The sequence below is a fragment of the Dunckerocampus dactyliophorus genome, chromosome 11 (genome assembly GCF_027744805.1).
Source record: "Dunckerocampus dactyliophorus isolate RoL2022-P2 chromosome 11, RoL_Ddac_1.1, whole genome shotgun sequence".
In the NCBI taxonomy this organism is placed as follows: Eukaryota; Metazoa; Chordata; class Actinopteri; order Syngnathiformes; family Syngnathidae; genus Dunckerocampus; species Dunckerocampus dactyliophorus.
The window spans coordinates 6,771,461-6,789,982 of NC_072829.1; the positions used below are offsets into that span (position 1 = coordinate 6,771,461).

Below are 18,522 nucleotides of genomic sequence, written 5' to 3' on the forward strand. Positions count from 1 at the left end.
CTGTAAATTTTGGTAATGTCCTGTTGTTCTGTTTACGACATCTAAGGTGGTGCTTAACATCTTCATCATAAATGTCAGAGTTTCTTTCATACAAAGACACAGTGTGATTATGTTATTACTGGGGATTATATGGACTGAAATATTTTGGTTGAATCTGATTCAAATATACATGATCATTTTATAACTGTGTGGCATATTGCACTTAATATGCATGACTTATTTGCCTTACAGTACCTTAACTATTGCAGATAAGCTTGTCCAAAAATGAAGAGGCGGATTATTTCTAATGGAATCATAATCACTGCTGCTATTGTTAGGTTTCTGTTTCTACTCCTTCATCCCGTCCTCTTTTAACTCAGTTATTATCACACATAATCTATTCTAATCCCCTTGACAACCATGGGGGAGTTTTTATACTGTCATTCATTAAATTCTGCCTTTGATATCACAACATTTTTTTGGCCATTTGAGCCGCCATTTCACCCTATGTCACCTTTCCAACATAATAGATGACAATCTCATCTGTCGCCATATCAGTGTATCTTCCTGGACTGTAAATAATGGCCCTGATTAGTCCTATTCTTTAACCCTATGCATTCTTCTGAAGGAAGATTTCTAACAATTCGTTGTATTGCACCAACCACATCGTCCTTCCAGTTAAAACAATCAAAGTGGTGACCGTGATTAAAACAGTCATGCCTGCTTTTGCTGATATAATCTCCCCCCGGCATCCTCAGAATACAGCAGCGAGGAGGAGCTGTGCAGAAATCTGAAGTTCCTGCTGCAGCAGCTTCCACAGCTGAACTACGGCCTGCTGCGCTTCCTGTGCCGCTTCCTGGCTAGCGTGGCGTCGCTTCAGCAAGAGAGCTGGAACATTGGAGCGCTCGCTGCTGTCTTTGGCCCCGACATCTTCCAGTAAGACGCTACCGTAGGCCCATGCCGTAGTTGTCCTCATGCCAGTCCCTGCTCCTCTTGCAACATGATGTCTGAACACAAATCAGTTATACTTAACGACACGTTGCAAGTCTTAATTTTTCAATCATATGTTGAGTGTTTTAGTTCGAATCCATTGTGTATACAGGCGGTCCTCGTTTTCCAACATTTTGTGGTAGTGATGTACTTCCATAAAGAATACGTAGTTGCACGTTGCTACACTGAGGACGGACATCACTATTGTTCTTTCTAGTAAACTTTTTTCCCCTTCATTAATTCCCAAGCATGAGGCATTCAAAGGACAGTGAAAGTGAACAGTGAAGTGAAATTAGACATTGCTTAGACAGTGGAGAAATTAACATTGGATACATGCTCGGTCCAAGCCGCTCAAACGCCGCAACCATCATCAAAGTTAAATATGGTATTCTTGAACATGTGAAAGGATCTGCCCCTAAGAAATGGACAGTGATGACTAAGTAGCGTAGAGGTCTCATTCTTGAGACTCCCTCCTCCCTTACAACACCCCTTCCAATATGCAAGACAACAACAGGGATTTTTTTTCATTACAGTTTGATTTCTTTGTTGTATTTTAATCTTATTACTGTTTTTTATGTCCTTCATGTGTTCTGTGTACAAAGCGGGTGACTTACGTGTTCATTTGGGTATAAGATCAGACTTACACTAAACCTTGATTTACAGTGGCATCATAGGAACAGAACTCGTACACGTAGACTGAGGACCTCCTGCAAAGGCAACATCACAAAACCACCTCAGTGCCAACTCTATTCCTTACCAGATATTACACCATATTCTTTTCTTGTCCTGCCATCCACGTGCAGTCTGTCAACGGAAGGCGAGGACCTTCGTGACCAGGAGTCCATCAGCCGAGTGCTGGCAGAGCTGCTGGACAACCAGGAGGGCCTGTTTGACTCTGAGGACGATGACGTCTCCACCACCAACGACTACAGCTCCATCAACGAACAGGTACCATCTGTGATTCACTTTTTGTGTGTCTCCCTCAGCCCAGGCGCAAAATGTGAGGGGAGGTAGCGGAAGAGAAAGCAGCCAGGATAATTTGGACAGAGAGAAGAAGCTAGTGATGATATAACCGTGCAACTGACACCTATAGCCTGCCTGCTAAGAAACCTTCATAATGTGGACGAAACATTTAAAATCTGACAAAACATACCTTGACAATAAACAGAGTGATCTGACCCACTCTGATCAGTTATGTCCATCGAGCCATTCTGTACAAGAACAGTAAAAAAAAAAAAAACAGTAAAAGCAAAAAAACGATATCAAGATTGTAGATAAACCTTTATGATACTGTCACACGGTGATAAGATGCAACAATCTTTTCCAACTTGGACTCGTTAAAGAAGAGGGGGTGTCCTAGTTTGGGCAGCAGTGATATGTTACACCCACGCACGCTTTGTTACTCTCGCCTCAGCCTCCTTTTACTTCCTCCTCTTATTCCTCCTCCTGTCTGCTTCAAGCTAAAGCCATGTCTTTACAGAGTGAGCTTCAGCACCATCAAGAACTATTGCAGCACTTGGATGCTAAGTATAAGTAGGAGTGCAAGTCACATCAGTCAAAAAATGCGTCAAGAGGAAAAAAACGTATAAGTCGCACTGGACTGTAATTGAATTTGAAATTTATTTGGCAAAATTCATGACCAAGAACAGATGTTTAATCTGGAAAGGCAAGGTATTTAACTGCACAGTAGCACACGGAACAACAAGTTAATAGGTGTGTGGTATGTTAACATAACACAGTAACAGTTATTCCACTACAAAATAGCACAAAGATCATCATACTTGGGAGGCTGAAAAAGCTGAATTATAACAAGCCAGCGAGTCCAAGAAGCAAGTTACTGGTAAACAAGTTCACCAAGCTCCCGATTTCATCTCACATCACTGAATATATTGAATTCTTCATTCTACGTGTTGTTTTTGAACTCCTAGAGTGGTTGTTGACGGTATTTTTTTCCCTGGAACTAATGTTAACCCCAAGAGGAAGAGGTTTTCTCCTCCAGTTGTATCCTTGCTTCCTTAGGCTGACAAACAACAAAATAGATCATCCTCCCAGGTGTTATTACATTATTGTTACATTATGACAGAAACACAAAGTGAAAGAACAGTTCTGGTGATTTTAAAATGTTGCACACATACATCCTGCTCACTGAATGCCATGCTGAATTTAACTGTAAGTCTCTTCTAATACAGTCACACTGCCTTTTTTATTACTTGGTCAGCTCAGCATCTGAATGAGCTGCAGGAGTCAGACTGCCTAGATTCATTGCTCAAGATGTCACCCAGTACATTTAAAGGAATGCACTTGAGAACTATCTTGGGTGACATATAGGGTTATTTCCCTGTAGTGGCCTCAGAGTAAAGTGCTCTATGCAGCATTGGAGCACATTACAGTAGTTGCAGGAGTGCAAACAGTGTGTGAGAGAGTGATGCATCTTTAAGTATAAAACAAATAATGCAATCAGTCCAAGCAGCCTATGATAATGATTTCTTTTGCCTAATCTCACACTGGCACAGTGGCGTTCAGTGAGTCATCCTGTGTGTCTGCACTCTGGATGTGACGAGGCAAGAATCTCCCAGCAGCCAATAAGAATCCTGGAGCGGAGATGTTGCCATAGCGACACCGCAGACAGCAGCAGATGGGTTTGCTGTTGAGACAAGTGAAGGGGAGAATAGAGGAGAGGACAAAGAGGATGCAGGGAAAGAAAGCTAATGCTGCGTTTGTTTTGGTGCTCACAGATTAACCCAGAAATATCACCCTAGCAATGTCATGACCCCACACCGTATTGCATTATGCTCCATTATGATATTCACCGCTTGTCATCTTCCCGGCTTGAACTGTTTCTATACAACAGCGAATGAAGAGACAACATGATTGGTATGCATTATTCCTTAAAAAAAAAAAAAATGGAAAGTGTGTTAATCACTTTAAAAATTGTACCATCCATCATATTTCTTAAATATACAGTTGCACTCAAATTTATTATTGAAAAAAAAAAAGTCAAGCCCTTGTAATAGTTGTATTGAGCTACATTGATGTCAAAAAGTGTTTTCGCCCTTCCTGATTATTTTTTTCATGTTTGTCACACTTAAATGTTTCAGAACATCAAACAAATTTAAATATTGGTCAATGACAACACGACTGAGCACAAAATGCAGTTTTTAAATGAAACGTTTTATTATTGAAGGAGAAAAAAACCCAAACCTACATGTCCCTGTGTGAAAGTGATTGGTCCACCTGCTAAAATATAAATCAACTGTGGTTTATCACACCTGAGTTCAATTTCTCTAGCCACACCCAGGCCTGATTACTGCAACACCTGTTCTCAATCAAGAAACCACTTAAATAGGACCTACCTGACAAATTGAAGTAGACCAAAAGATCTTCCAAAGCTAGACATCATGTGGAGATTTAAAGAAATTCAGGAACAAATGAGAAAGAAAGTAATTGAGATCTGTCAGTCCAGAAAAGGTAAAGCCATTTCTAAAGCTTTGGGACTCCAGCAAACCACAGTGAGAGCCATTATGTACAAATGGCCAAAACATGGAACAGTGGTGAACTTTCCCAGGAGTGGCTGGCCAACCAAAATTACCCAAGAGCGCAGCGACGACTCATCCAGCAGGTCACAAAATACCCCACAACAACATCCAAAGAACTGCAGGCCTCACTTGCCTCAGCTAAGGTCAGTGATTTTGACTCCACCATAAGAGACACACTGGGCAAAAACTGCCTACATGGCAGAGTTCTAAGATGAACAAAAAGAACAAAAAACATTAATGCTTGCCTCAATTTTGCCAGAAAGTATCTTGAATCCCAAGACCTTTGGGAAAATACTGTGTGGTCTGACGAGACAAAAGATGGACTTTTTGGAAGGTGTATGTCTTATTACATCCGGAATAAAAGTAATGCCACATTTCAGAAAGAGAACATCATACCAATAGTAAAATATAGCGGTGGTAGTGTGATGGCCTGGGGCTGGTTTGCTGCTTCAGGACCTGAAAGATTTGCTGTTATAAATGAACCATGAATTCTGCTGGCTACCAAAAAAATCCTGAAGGAGAATGCCCGTCCATCTGTTCATGACCTCAAGCGGAAGCAAACTTGGATTCTGCAGCAGGACAATGATCCAAAACACACCACCAAATCCACTGCTGAATGGCTGAAGAAAAACAAAACGAAGACTTTGGAGTAGCCTAGTCAAAGTCCTGACCTGAATCCTGTTAAGATGCTGTGGTATGACCTTAAAAAGGCGCTTCATGCTGGAAAACCCTCCAATGTGGCTGAATTACAACAATACTGCAAAGATGAGTGGGCCAAAATTCTTCCAAAGTGCTGTAAGAGACTCGGTGCAAGTTATCGCAAATACTTGATTGCAGTTGTTGCTGGTAAGGGTGGCCCAGTCAATTAGATTTAGGGGGCAATCCCTTTTTCACACACGGCCATGTAAATTAGGATTTTTGTATCCCTTAATAATAAAAGAAATTCATTTAAAAACTGCATTTTGTGTTCAGTTGTGTTGTCATTGACTCATATTAAAATTTGTTTGATGATCTGAAACATTTAACATTGCGACAAAAATGCAAAAAAAAGTACCTCTGCATTTGTTCTTGTTTCATTAGTTTATTCAAACTACTGTAAGTTTATAAATGTTTTAAAGAAATAATATACAATGGGGGTGAATAGTATGCCATGCAGCATCACAACCATTTGTATTGTTTTTTGTTGTCAATATCTGTCCACAATTGGTGTGCTTTGCTAATAAGATTTTGTCATCTACCGCTTCTCTCTCCCCTCATTCCTTCCTTCTTCCTCCTCTTCTCCCCCTTCACCTGCTTGGTTGGACCTGTCTATATTTAGATGTGTTATGAAACAACCTCATATTGCACTGCCTTCTTACATCTCAACACCTTAAATGTCAAAGCTAACTTTCATGAAACGATAAGGTCGTTGCTTGTCAGGAGTTGACATCACAAGTTTTAAAGGCAAATTGTAAATTTACTGTCCCCGAATTACATAACGCCATCACATTTAGATGGCGGCAGTCTTCACAGGAACATCTGTTTTTCTCCAAAGATATTTGGAGGTAACCTTGGCTCGTTCAAGTGGACATGTACAACTGTGACCTCTGACGTCTTCTCACTCCGCTGCAAAATGCCGCTGTGACATACCTTTCCGCACCTCCATCATGTACACTCATTTTCTCTCAATGTGTTCGCTCCCGCCCACATGCTTTTTGAGAATTGTGACAGCGGTATTTCTTTTTAGAACACGTTTGAAATTGCAACTTTTTTAACCTGTGTGTTTATGTCTTCAGATCACAGAGTTGTTGGATGACGACAAGTGTGAGGCGGAGTGCGAAGAGCTGCCTCAGGATGGTGACGAGGGTCCCGCCTCTTCAAACTCACCGCAACGCACACACACAGATAACCCTGCGGACAGGTGAGAGCTCCTTTTTGGGTGGTCTGTTGGTCACATCACTCGAAAACATAAAGCGCAACATCACATTATTTGTATTCCAGTTTGTAGCAGCTTTTAGTACACTTAAGCACAAATATTATATGCCGGGCTGCCACAAATAGATTTGGCGCTATGCTCATAAACACATTATAACGCACCTTGTCTGCCAGAGAATAAGAAGACCACCCCTCTACAGTAGATGGCGAGGAGACGCAAGTAGCAGTAAACATGTGACCAGACTTTTGGAGAGTCTGACATGAAGGCACATTTTGCTATTAAACGAGTAGCAATTGCTGCAGTGGACACTCCACCCTCTAAAAGTACTCACAGGTGGCTCTGTCTTGTTTAAGCAGCTGAAGAAAAGTTCTTTGCATTTGTAAATATATTTGTTTCATGTTTTTTACTACCTTTATGTAAATGTGTTATGGTCAATTTGACCTATGGTCAGCACCACCACCACCGCCTATGGTCATGAGCTTTGGGTAGTGAATGAAAGGAAAAGATTGCAGGTCCAAGCGGCCAAAATTAGTTTTCTCTATAGGCTGGCTGGCTCTCCCTTAGAGATAAGTTGAGAAGTACTGTTATCCAGGAGAACCTCGGAGTAGAACCTCTTCTCCTCCACATTGAGAGGAGCCAGATGAGGTGACTTGGGCATCTGGTTAGGATGCCTCCCGGACGCCACCCTGGAGAGGTGTTCGGGGCACGACCAACTGGTAGGAGGCCTCGGGGAAGACCCCGGACACGTTGGAGAGATTATGACTCTCAACTGGCCTGGGAACGGCTGGGGATCCGCCGGCAGGAGCTGGACTAAGTGGCCAGGGAGAGGGTCTGGGCTTCCCTGCTTAGGCTGCTGCCCCGCGACCGAACCTTGGATAAACGGTGGATGGATGGATGCAAATTTGTTGATTACGTCTAGGAGTGTACTGATAATTTGTTTAAGCCACACCCACTAAATTTAGACAGAAAAACTGACTTGTACATATATAAGTCACACCTGACTATAAAGATCATGTCCACGTCATTAAAAGACCTATTTTGGCAGGCACGAATCCGTGAGGACCAGGCATTTGACAGGAGCCAATCACGAGCGTTGAGCAATCTCACGAGTTCATCAACCTATCAGAAATCGCAGGAGGTCATTACTCAATATAACAGTCTGACTTAGGGTGTCATCTTCCCAAAAAAAAAAAGAAGTTAAAATCATCACACCGCAATTTAACACTCAAGATGTATACCTAAGAAATATACACGACAAGTACTTACTGACGTAGGGTGTCATCTTCCAAAAAAAAAGAAGTTAAAATCATCACACCGCAACTTAACACTCAAGATGTATACCTAAGAAATATACACGACAAGTACCAATACGAGTTTAAATATTTCTTAGGTATACCTTTTGAGTGTTAAGTTGCCACGAGTTCCCATGAATCAGACTGTTTATATTGAGTAATGGGCTCCTGCGATTTCTGATGGTTTGACGAGCTTGTCATGAGTTCCCTTATAACTCTTGATTGGCTCCTACCAAAAAAAGAGCTACCATTTTCTCACTGACTCATGAGCGACACAGTATTTCAACAATTAGTAGTATTGCTGAAGTATAGCAGATGTCACGAGATTAGAACATGGTCATAAATTAGCCGCACCACTGTATAAATCACAGGGTTTAAAGTTTAAGAAAAGTAGCTGCTTATACACCAGAAATTACGGTAAGTTAAGTATTTTGTAGTGTTGAATGTCAGAAAAGGCTTCAAGTGATATTACTCAGAGATAATCAGCAACAGTAGGTATGAGGAAAAAACGATCCATCTTGATGCATCTGGTGCATAGTTTTATCCACAATATGCATAATGTAGGGAGGCTTGTGGTGCTCAGTGTAATGTTTAAAGTCGACATTGCTCACCAGGGACTGGCTCTTTTCTGTTATAGCTAATGCCTTTTTGCCATCATGTTGGAGTTTCTCATGCTTCTCAAATGTTTTGGACAGCATTGGATGTTTGAGGGAGCCATGGTCATGTGAAAATCGTCAAGCCATGTTTTTTGTGATGGTGCTCAAAGCCCATGAAGTTGGTCGTATTCAACTTTCCCGGTGTTGTGCCACCACAGGACACTTGTGCATGACAGGTTTTACACTCCAGCTGCAATTCTTTTTTCTGACTTTAATGAAAAATACTGCCACACGGTGACATCACTCCTACTCGTTGCAATTGTTAACACGTTAGCACCTGCTGTTGTTGTGTTCACATGGGCTCCATCCGCACTACTGAATAGAAGGGCCGGGGCGGAGTCTGGAATGGACTGCTTATATCGGATAGCCAATTTCGAAGATTTTAGATGTAGGTAGGCCTGGCGCTAACACATTTTGCTGAACGATAATTGTCCTACAAATTATTCTTGATAATCGATATTTAAAACAAAATTTGACACCATTTTTTCATTAATTATATGGCTTAATAATTATAGTACATGGTATCAAAAGCAATAACACTTTAATTTCTCAAAAGTATTTAACATTGTAATTGGAATGTCAAGCGCCTTTAAATAAATTAAACAAGTATAATATATGAAACAAACAAAAGACAAAAAAACTTAATGAAAATTAAAGGGACTCTGAGTCTCTTTTAGCAAAAGTTGCATTTGATTCATCGATTTATTGATTATTGTGACAGGCCTAGATGGAGGCCAATATAATTCAATTTTTTTGGTGTTGTTGCTATCAGACTGATTTCAATATCATATCAGGACACCCCATAATTACGTCATCCCCACTCAACCCACCACCACCACAAAGTTTGCACTCCTGTGGAAAACACGGATTAGTAAAGAGATCTTTCCAGGCAAGTGTTTATCATCCAAATCGAGATAGAAAGTGAGTGGCTCAAGATAGAGCTCAACGTGTGTCCCTGCTCATATTCAGTAGATCATTAATCTTTTCAGCTACTCGTAAGTTTGTCATGATGTTCTGACTATGGCCCTGTGATTTAATACGGGCGTACGTCTGTGACCCTAACCTTGACAATTTAACAGCAGTCGCGTCCAGTTAAAGAACCACAAAATTCTGCCTTTTGTGTTGAAATACTTACTAATAATTCCTAGAGAAGTTTTTATTACCATGCTGAAAAGTTGCCAGGCAAAAGGTTATGTTTTCATCGCCGTATGTTGTTCAGCTTTAGATAGTGTGCCAGCAACAGAAGCTTTTACTGTGTGTGGCAGCAGGCAGTGACGTGTTTAGGATGGCTTGGCCTTGGTGGAGTTCTACTTGCTTTATACATTGACAGGTTATAGACCTTAAAATGACTCAGCATGTCTCTAAAGTGTCAGCAAAAGTGGTTTTCAAGATAAACCCCATAGTCTGGTGGGCTGAACTGGCAGGAGAGGCGCGTGATGACTCTCGGAGCCACGTCTTCCTGGAGACAGACCTGAGGGGGAGGAGAGTCAGATGCCCCTTAAAGGGACATTGTAGACCTGAGGGGGAGGAGAGTCAGATGCCCCTTTAAAGGGACATCGTCTGACCTGCTGATCTCCTATAAGATGATTACTGCACTCAGACTAATGCGCATTACACGACACATTTGACACTATGCATTTACATCCATTTGGATGAACAAGTCAACACGAGTCATAGGCGTCATTTGGCATTAAGGTCCATGCATTTTTTTTAATGAGAAGTCAATGAAAACCTTCCACTCATTTATCCAAATTTATCTGAAAATGAAATGGTTTCTTCCAAGACCCACTGCCCCACTCATCCCTAATATGGTCAAGTGATTTTTGTGTTTAACCCTGCTAACAAACAGTCTCCTAAGATGAGCCAATCAGGGAGTGAAGATTTGTGTGCCTTTTGCACATATGCATGCATGCGCCCAATCAGTTTCCTGCCCCCTGCTGGCACTATAGATGATTGGAGACGGTCATCCAGCAAGCGCACACATTGATTTTTCTTAAATCATACTCCCTAGCACATTCATTTGTTGATACGAGACTTTATAAAGCATCACCTCCTTTATGACGGAGACACTGCATAAATGTCAGTCTAAATTAATCACAGTTGTTTTGGATCAACTGTGTGTGATGATAACTTCGCCCTTGAATAACATCAGCACATTTACAGAGGACGTTCTCGTCCACGTTGTCCACATCTTTGTGGTAAATGGTTTGTTTGTGGGACAACACGGCGGGATTTGCTCACGTGTGTATGTGGAAGGCTTTCTGTGGCAGATGGAGGTGATTTATTTGCACCAACATATTTAAAACGATCCTGGCCAGACTCTCTGGATCTTTTAAGTCTTCTGTGATTGGTGCCGTTGGTATGTGTGTGTGGGTGGGTGTTAGCCGTCGCTGGCTTGCAGCCCCGTCTAAGAGGAGCGTCTGGCTGCGTGCAGGAATTAATGTTGTAATGTAAGCTTTCAGGTCCACAGCCTGCATTAGCAAAGCATTTGATCATCACTGACCCGTAGCGTGAGGATAAAGTGCTCAGTTTGAGCAGCCACACAGTATTCGATGGTCGTGACCAGAGGAAGAGCTGATTGTCGGTCAAATGTCACGGTCAATATGGCTGCACAAAAAAAAAATCATTAATGCATATAACTCAATGATTCCCATGCACATTTGCATTAAAAAGGTTCATAAATCCGCGTAATAGCATAAAGTGATGCCGTTTTCAAAGGTCGAACACAATCCAATGTGCCATTTGAAACAAATAAACTAACACAGTATGACGTTTCTTTGTCCAAAAAGACACAAACAGGAGCCCTCGTGTTGCTTCTTAAGGTTACAGTGTGGTCATGAACTGTCGGTGTTTAAACAGCTGCTAGACAATCCTGAGAGCTGTTTCACACCAACCTGCTGGTCAACACGGTGATGCTGCTAATAGCACTAAAAGGGGATGGTGTTAGCCTGCTACTTGGAATTCTGGAGCAGAACCAAAAGCGAAGTCCACTCACCTGTGCATTTGCACCAGTTACTCTAGCAGATTGCAACAGTTTTGAAATAGACGGCTAGCATCTAGTGAGTCAATAGCTGTGACCGAGTTGTTTGCTGCTTGACTGACAGGAGAGTCTGTCTCCTCCTGCTGTTGCCATGCTTCTGTAACATGACCTGAGAACACGCTCACCTTGCATCTTGGCAGCACTTAGTCTTTCAAACCCATAGAATCCTGCATTTTAATCTTCAACATATTTGATACAAGTTTATCCACTGCCTAGAATCTTTTTTTCCATGAGGCCTGTGGAATATTGTGTCTGAATTCTTGGGATTCACATTGAGCCGGGTGGAACTGAAAGGCACAGAGATATTAATAGTGTCACATTGAGAGTGATTTATTGATTTGTTTGGGGAAAAGAGCAATATCGAATCTCATCGGGGAAAGGTCAGCGCAGGAAAAAAACCATTGAAATAAATGTTTCTACATTTATTTGTGCACCAACATGTACAGTCGCGTAACTGTATACCATAATCACGGTTATGTATGTAGCTCAGTTTTAAGGTCACAGTTAGTTTCATTTTCAGTACAGTAATGCAAAACATGAAACTGCTTAGGTTTTGTGTTCACAGCTTTAATGATTTTAGAATAAAATATTAAACAATGCAACCTGCTGACAGCTAATTCTCCAATAAATAAGTTTTTTTCATAAAAAATAAAAATTCTGTCAGGATTAGGGAAAGTGTTTCATTCCTATGACGCGTTGTAAGTCGAATTTTAGTGTTAGCCGGAACTCGTACCTAAAATAACACTGAAGTCACTCACACTGCATACACAACACATGAAGGAGGGGAGTAATAAAAACACTAAATATAAGAATTAAAAGAAACCGTAATTTAAAAAAAAAATAGAGAACAAAAAAAGCACTATGCTGCTTAGTTATTACTGTCGCTTTCATAGCATCCAATCCTTTAACATGCGAACATGATTTCTGACAGGCTGTGTGGGTGGGTGCGAGAGGAGCAGGGCTGCGTGCAGGGAGGACAGATGTGTTTGCTGATGTTGTTTTGGCTCGGTTGTGGCTGACAGTAGCCTGTTTTGTTTTTGCGAGATTGTTGATCGACCACCTACTCCGCATCGTCTTTCCAATGTCCGGTGGATGTTACAACACGATCTTTATCCTTCGTGATGGTCGCGACAGTCGAGTATTAAGAGTAGTAGACTATATGAACAAAAATGAACGTATTTGTGTATTGATGACAAAGCAAATTATTGTCATATCTAATAATGTCTCTTTAATAATGACTTATATTTTAGAATAACCAGAGGGTTACATTTCTTGTCCCTCTTGTACCAAGTGGGAAATGTATACACATCTGTACTAAAGCAAAGGTTCTATACCAAAAAATAAACGTACCGTTACACCCCTAAAGTGATATTCCCTCCTTGTTATTTTTATTTGGAGGTAAAGAGATTGAAGCCGCACTGTGGGCTAGTGGTTAGCATGTTGGCGACACAATCAGGAGATCTGGGTTCGAATCTCTGTTGGTACAGACATGCCATGGTACAAACATGCATCTTAGGTTAATAGGCGACTCTAAATTGTCCATAGGTATGAAGAGCATGAATGGTTGTTTGTCTATATCTGCCCTGCGATTGACTGGCGACTAGTCCAGGATGTACCCCGCCTCTCGCCCGAAGTCAGCTGGGATCGGCTCCAGCATACCCGCAACACTAGTGAGGATAAGCAGCATAGAAAATGGATGGCTGGTGTTAATACAACATGCTGGAGAGCTGATATTTCAGTGTGTGCATATTCAGATGACATGCTTGCTCATCAACTGAATACACACACAATATACAAATACACCTTACAAATGTTGCATGTACCTTTTACTGGGCTCAGGATTAGCTGTCGTGCTTCTTTTTTTCCCTTCACTCAATATCAATCTTCTCTGTTATTTCTAAGAGTTGACTAGTCACTAGCGAGTGGGTTTACCTCCAGTGCTGATGCTAATCATTACCATAATTATGACATAATTACAGGTTGACTGTGACAGTCAGGCATGCTGAGGCATTCTGGTGTTATAAAATGTAGCATTGCATGTTCCATATCCACATGCCATATACAGTTACATAAATACCAAAAGTAGGTTAGTGTGCATCAGCTGCGGTGTAGGTGCTCTATGTTCTGACGTTAAAGGGCTTGGAGAACTAACTAGCCAATCCAAATTCTCAAAAACTAATGTTTGTCATGGTAAAAACTTCATTAACTGTACATGCTATACCATTGTCAAAGAAATTAAGAAGACATGAAAACAATCATGTACATAAATTTTGAAGTTAGACATTCCAAAGTGCTTGTAAATAATTAGCAGAGTGGAGCCTCTCACTATGAGAACCATCATCGGCTGAGCGTGAACATCACCCGAGTGTCATCGCGTGGACTAAGCATCATTTAACTAAAGCTCACATGTACCGCTGACAGCAACATTTGTCATCTTAAACGGTGTAAAGGGAAGGTCAGTGTGGGCTAAAAACAAAACGTGAATTTGTGTGCTGTCACTGTTTAGGAAAATATGAGCGAGAGGATCATTTTAGCTCCTATACTGATCCTTAATTAGGCCTACTTAAAAAAAAAAAAAAAAAAAAAAAAAAAAGCAAGCAATCTAAAATCAGTCAAAACAATCATGGACTACAAATTCGCCTGAAAAAGTCCATGACTTTTCACGAGCGTCCTCGTTTACACGCTGTCCTCAACCTTCACTTCCTGATTATGTGCATGGCCTCGGCCCAGCGCCGGGTACTGTGTGAAACACGATACACTAACTGACCTAGATAACACATTGGCTCACATGCCTTACCAGTCCCCAGTTCTAATCCCAGCACCCCAGTCTTTTACGCACGCATCTTGAAGGATAACTAAATAAATACATTTTTTTGGCTTTTTACCAGCTTAATAATGCAAAAAGTCATAGCTTTGTATTTGGAGAGCTGATCAAATGGAACAGTTTGGTCACTTTAATTGCACCAGGGCTCCTTGCGTGCAATTTCACTTTAGTATGCAGCACTATTGCCGCAGGACAATGTCTGACTTTGTATAATGCAAAATATATATGCTTAAAGGGGACCTATTATACAAATTTCCTGGCCTTTGTATTGATTTCTGGACTCCTATAGAGCAGCTACACACGATAACCTGCAGAGAAAGCTTTCTAGATCTTCCAGACTCTGCACCTCTTACTGCAGTGTTTCCTGCCTTTCTCCCAAACGGTCTGTGTAAGTTACTACACCCCCTGCCCTCCTCCAGGTACGCCTCCCGCCGAGCCCATTTCGCTGTGATTGCTCACACTCCCAAGCGCTCCCGAGGACATCCGGACAGCTGCTGAACTCCTTTTGCCTGATTACTAACACAAAATAAACACAGTTAGGACACTGATAACAGTAACAACATTTCTAGGTCAGAAAAGAGGAAAAGCATAATAGGTCCCCTTTACTTCAACTCATTAGAGTCACTTTGCATCAGGGGTCACCACAGAAAGTGAGTTTTTGACATTATTTCACATTATTTTTGTGGCTCCGTATATTCTTTCCTGATGAAACTCCCAGTTCCCAGTTGTCTGAGGTTGTGACAGTTCAGGGCAAGACCCCTCGATGTAGTGAGTAAAAATACATATCCAACCAATACAAGAAGATGCTGAACATTTGAGTCACAAAAAAAGTCAAAACGGTTGTTCTTCTGTGTGCTCATTTTTACTTCTGAAACTTTGATACTTTTCTATAATAGCCTGTTCAAAATTAAAGGGTCTCCGAATGGAAGGTTGTGATGTGATCATGTGGGTCAGAATAAAACCATCATACTGTTTGCTAAATAGCTATCTAACTATACTTCACTATTTCACTGTTATGAGTTTGGGAAGCAGAAGGAGTTGAATCAGCACAAATGTCAGCCAGTAAAGCTTGACTGATGCTTTTGCTTCTCAATGCAGTCGCTTGAAATGAAGCAGTTCAGTGCCCCTTCTCCAGGTCACACAGTGCACAGTAGAAGAATGAATGTGTACATAGCTTATCAGGACAAAGTGAAGCAAGCAGTGCTTTGTTTTGCAATACATACTGTATAAACAATCAGCAGATATGTCTGTCTGTAAGAATAGCATGGCATAGCAAGTGTCTTGCAGCAGGTTCAGTCCCTGGTTTCCCACAGCGTGAACACATTGAATGCATGCTAGTAAGAGTTTTTTTTCTTCATATATTTCTTCATATATTCAAATTAGGGCTCTTAGATTAGAATTGTTTTAAATCAGATCAATCAGTTTCAACTAATCATGATTAATCACTATTTGCAACTATGACTGAAATATGCCCATTTTTACTGTACTTTATTGAAAGAATAATAAAATACAGGACAGGATTATATATGTTTGTATTAACAGCTTTAAATGAACTGAAAATTTTAATCGAGCTAAAAGATTTGAATCACACTTTAACCATGTTATTATCAGCAATGAGGGGTTCTCTCTGAGGGGTTAAATAAATGGTTACATTAATAGTTACAAAGTGAGTGATAAGAATATCCAGTTGTTTTTCTTTGTCTTTCTGTTTATTTAGACCACACATTCACACATAAGACGTTGTTGTGATGTTAGGAGTGTTCCTGAATGTACCTCGCTGTAGTTGAGTGGCAATGAGGAAGAGTCGTTCCGAGGAGGACTAGATACGTGTTTGTGAGTTGGAGATACATACAGTACAGGTATATGGTGTTGGAATTGCACTGTTGTTGTTGTCTTCAGGTCAGAATAAAGTTATAAAAGAGCGTCCGGCTCTGTGTGACTCTGTGAAGAGCTACACTGTGCCTGCGTCTGTCGTCATAACAGAGAGGCGTCGCTTGCATGATGTGTTTGCGTTAACTACACACACAAAAAAAGTATGTAATTAATGAAGTAAATTAGCTACAGCTGTTAACGCACTATTTTTGACAGCCCTAATTCAAATATGACTTTTTTGTGTATTTAGCTGCCATTCTTTACTCCTGTCAATCATTTTCTGAATGTTGAACACTGGTGCGTGCGTGCGTGCGACTGGTTGTAATAGCTGCTCACTGTAGTCCTCCAAAAAACTCCTCCCAGTCTCTTGCTGCTTATTGGCTCCTGGAAGTATTTCCCTCCATTTAACTGGCTCCAAACTTCAGCCCCTCCCATTCCACTGGTCTTCACAGCCTCCCATGGTTGTTGCTTAGTTACATCAGGACATACTTGAGCGGAGCCCTGGATGTTTACTGCAGCACTTGGGCACACAAGAGTGCCGGGTGACAGTTGCCGATGAGACGAGTCCACAGAATGCACCCAGGCTCTACCCTGGCTCTGCTGCCTGACCTGCTGCTGAATAACACTGCACTCGGCTGGGATAACTGAGCAAGGACACACTGGAGGCAAGCCGCTGGATATTGGCCCACAATTAACAGGAAAAAGAAGGAAAAGGTGCTGGGTTTAGTTGCCACTCTATCTGTCTGGTTTAAAAAACAACAGCAGTAGCAGCAGATCTGGAAGCTCCAACTACAGTTGCTGACTTCAGCTCGAGGCTGTCATACGTCACCACTTACACTCCCAGGCTGGATCCTCAGAGAGAGGGAAAAGACAACAGGAGCCATGAGAATGGCCTGTGACGTTCTGCTGCAGAGGTAAACATTATGGTTGCATAACTCCACTGTATGACTGGAGCACCTCATTGCGTGAATGAATGACAGCCAAGTTGAATGAATGTGCGCTAATTATGCTCGGAAAGTGTTCCAAGTTGCTCACTGAAGTGATGCTCGGCCATTTAAATACTCCCAATTTTGAATTATGAATGGGAGAAGCGAGGTAATTGAGATTGGTCTCTGTTTCTTGGTCATTGTTGGCTCGGTGGATGGATGAGAATAGAATAAAGCACCAAAGGCCACAAAAGGTTTTTATTCAAAGTGACGATTCCGTTAGCATGTGACGTGTATCCATGCAGAAACCATACACTCATCTTTGACCTCCTCTGTCTATACACTGGATGCTTTGCATTCAGACGTGTGCTCTCAAGCTGTCGCCTCCCACATGAAGCACTGTAAATGTTTGTGAATGTTTCACATGCGGCTGGCAGACTTGTTTATGATTGGTGTGGGTGTGTGTGTTGCAGTAGGTAGTCGTATTCTGCAGATAGAGCAGAAGAGAGTTGCTGATGGCTGAAATAAGATATGTAGGATGAATACTTTATTCATCTTCAAGAGATGATCACATCTTATCTATTTATCAGTGCTCACGTAAAACTTTCATCAAAATGAACATCCATCCACTTTCTATACCGCTTCTCCTCATTAGGGTTGCGGGGGTACGCTGGAGCTATCCCAGCTGACTTCGGGCGACAGGCGGGATACACCCTGGACTGGTCGCCAGCCAATCGCAGGGCACATATAGAAAAACAACCATTCACACTCACATTCACACCTATGGACAATTTAGAGTCGCCAATTAACCTAACATGCATGTTTTTGTAATGTGGGAGGAAACCGGAGTACCCGGAGAAAACCCACGCACGCACGCACGCACGCATGGGAAGAACATGCAAACTCCACACAGAAAATGCCCAACGGAGATTCGAACCCAGGTCTTCCCGATCTTCTGACTGTGACTATGTGGCCAGCATGCTAAACACTTGACCACTGTGCAGCCCCTTTTTATCAAAATTTGACCATGCAAAATACACAATTTTGTACCAGAATTACTTACTTACTATAAAATTAATTAACCAATTAGTCATTGTTAATATTTCAATTGAATGAAAATTTTAAAATGGTTTTATGTTTTTTTTTTAAGTGTGCAGGAGTAGGGGGTACATGGCTTCAAAATGTCTGAAGGCGTACGCCACTGTGAAAAGTTTGGGAACCACTGCACTATAGACATATTTTCCCAGGCATTATTTATCAAATTGCCAATTGTGGGCATTTGATTTGAGAGGTTCCACTGTAATGGTATTTTATTGTGGCCCAAACCACTGAGCTTTTTAGCAAACACTACATACTACAAATACTGCTGATACTGTGTTATTCGTTTTGTATGTAAAGGCGCTGAGTGCAGCATGACACAGTCTTTACTCCACAGCACCCCTAGTAGGGAAGCTGCAGTGCGCCTGATGAAGACTGATATGTGGCGGCCCTG

At 41.5% G+C, this 18,522-nt stretch overlaps 1 protein-coding gene across 4 annotated transcripts in view; it reads left to right on the plus strand.

The window, feature by feature from the left end:
• The window catches only part of fam13b (family with sequence similarity 13 member B), a 45,958-nt gene that overhangs the window by 15,943 nt on the left and 11,493 nt on the right, over positions 1-18,522 (plus strand). For all 4 annotated transcript variants that reach the window (XM_054792533.1, XM_054792532.1, XM_054792534.1 and 1 more), the window contains exons 5-7: positions 738-915; positions 1,773-1,917; positions 6,281-6,405. In XM_054792533.1, coding sequence (XP_054648508.1) covers positions 738-915; positions 1,773-1,917; positions 6,281-6,405 — 448 coding nt within the window. The remainder of the gene's footprint in view (positions 1-737; positions 916-1,772; positions 1,918-6,280; positions 6,406-18,522) is intronic.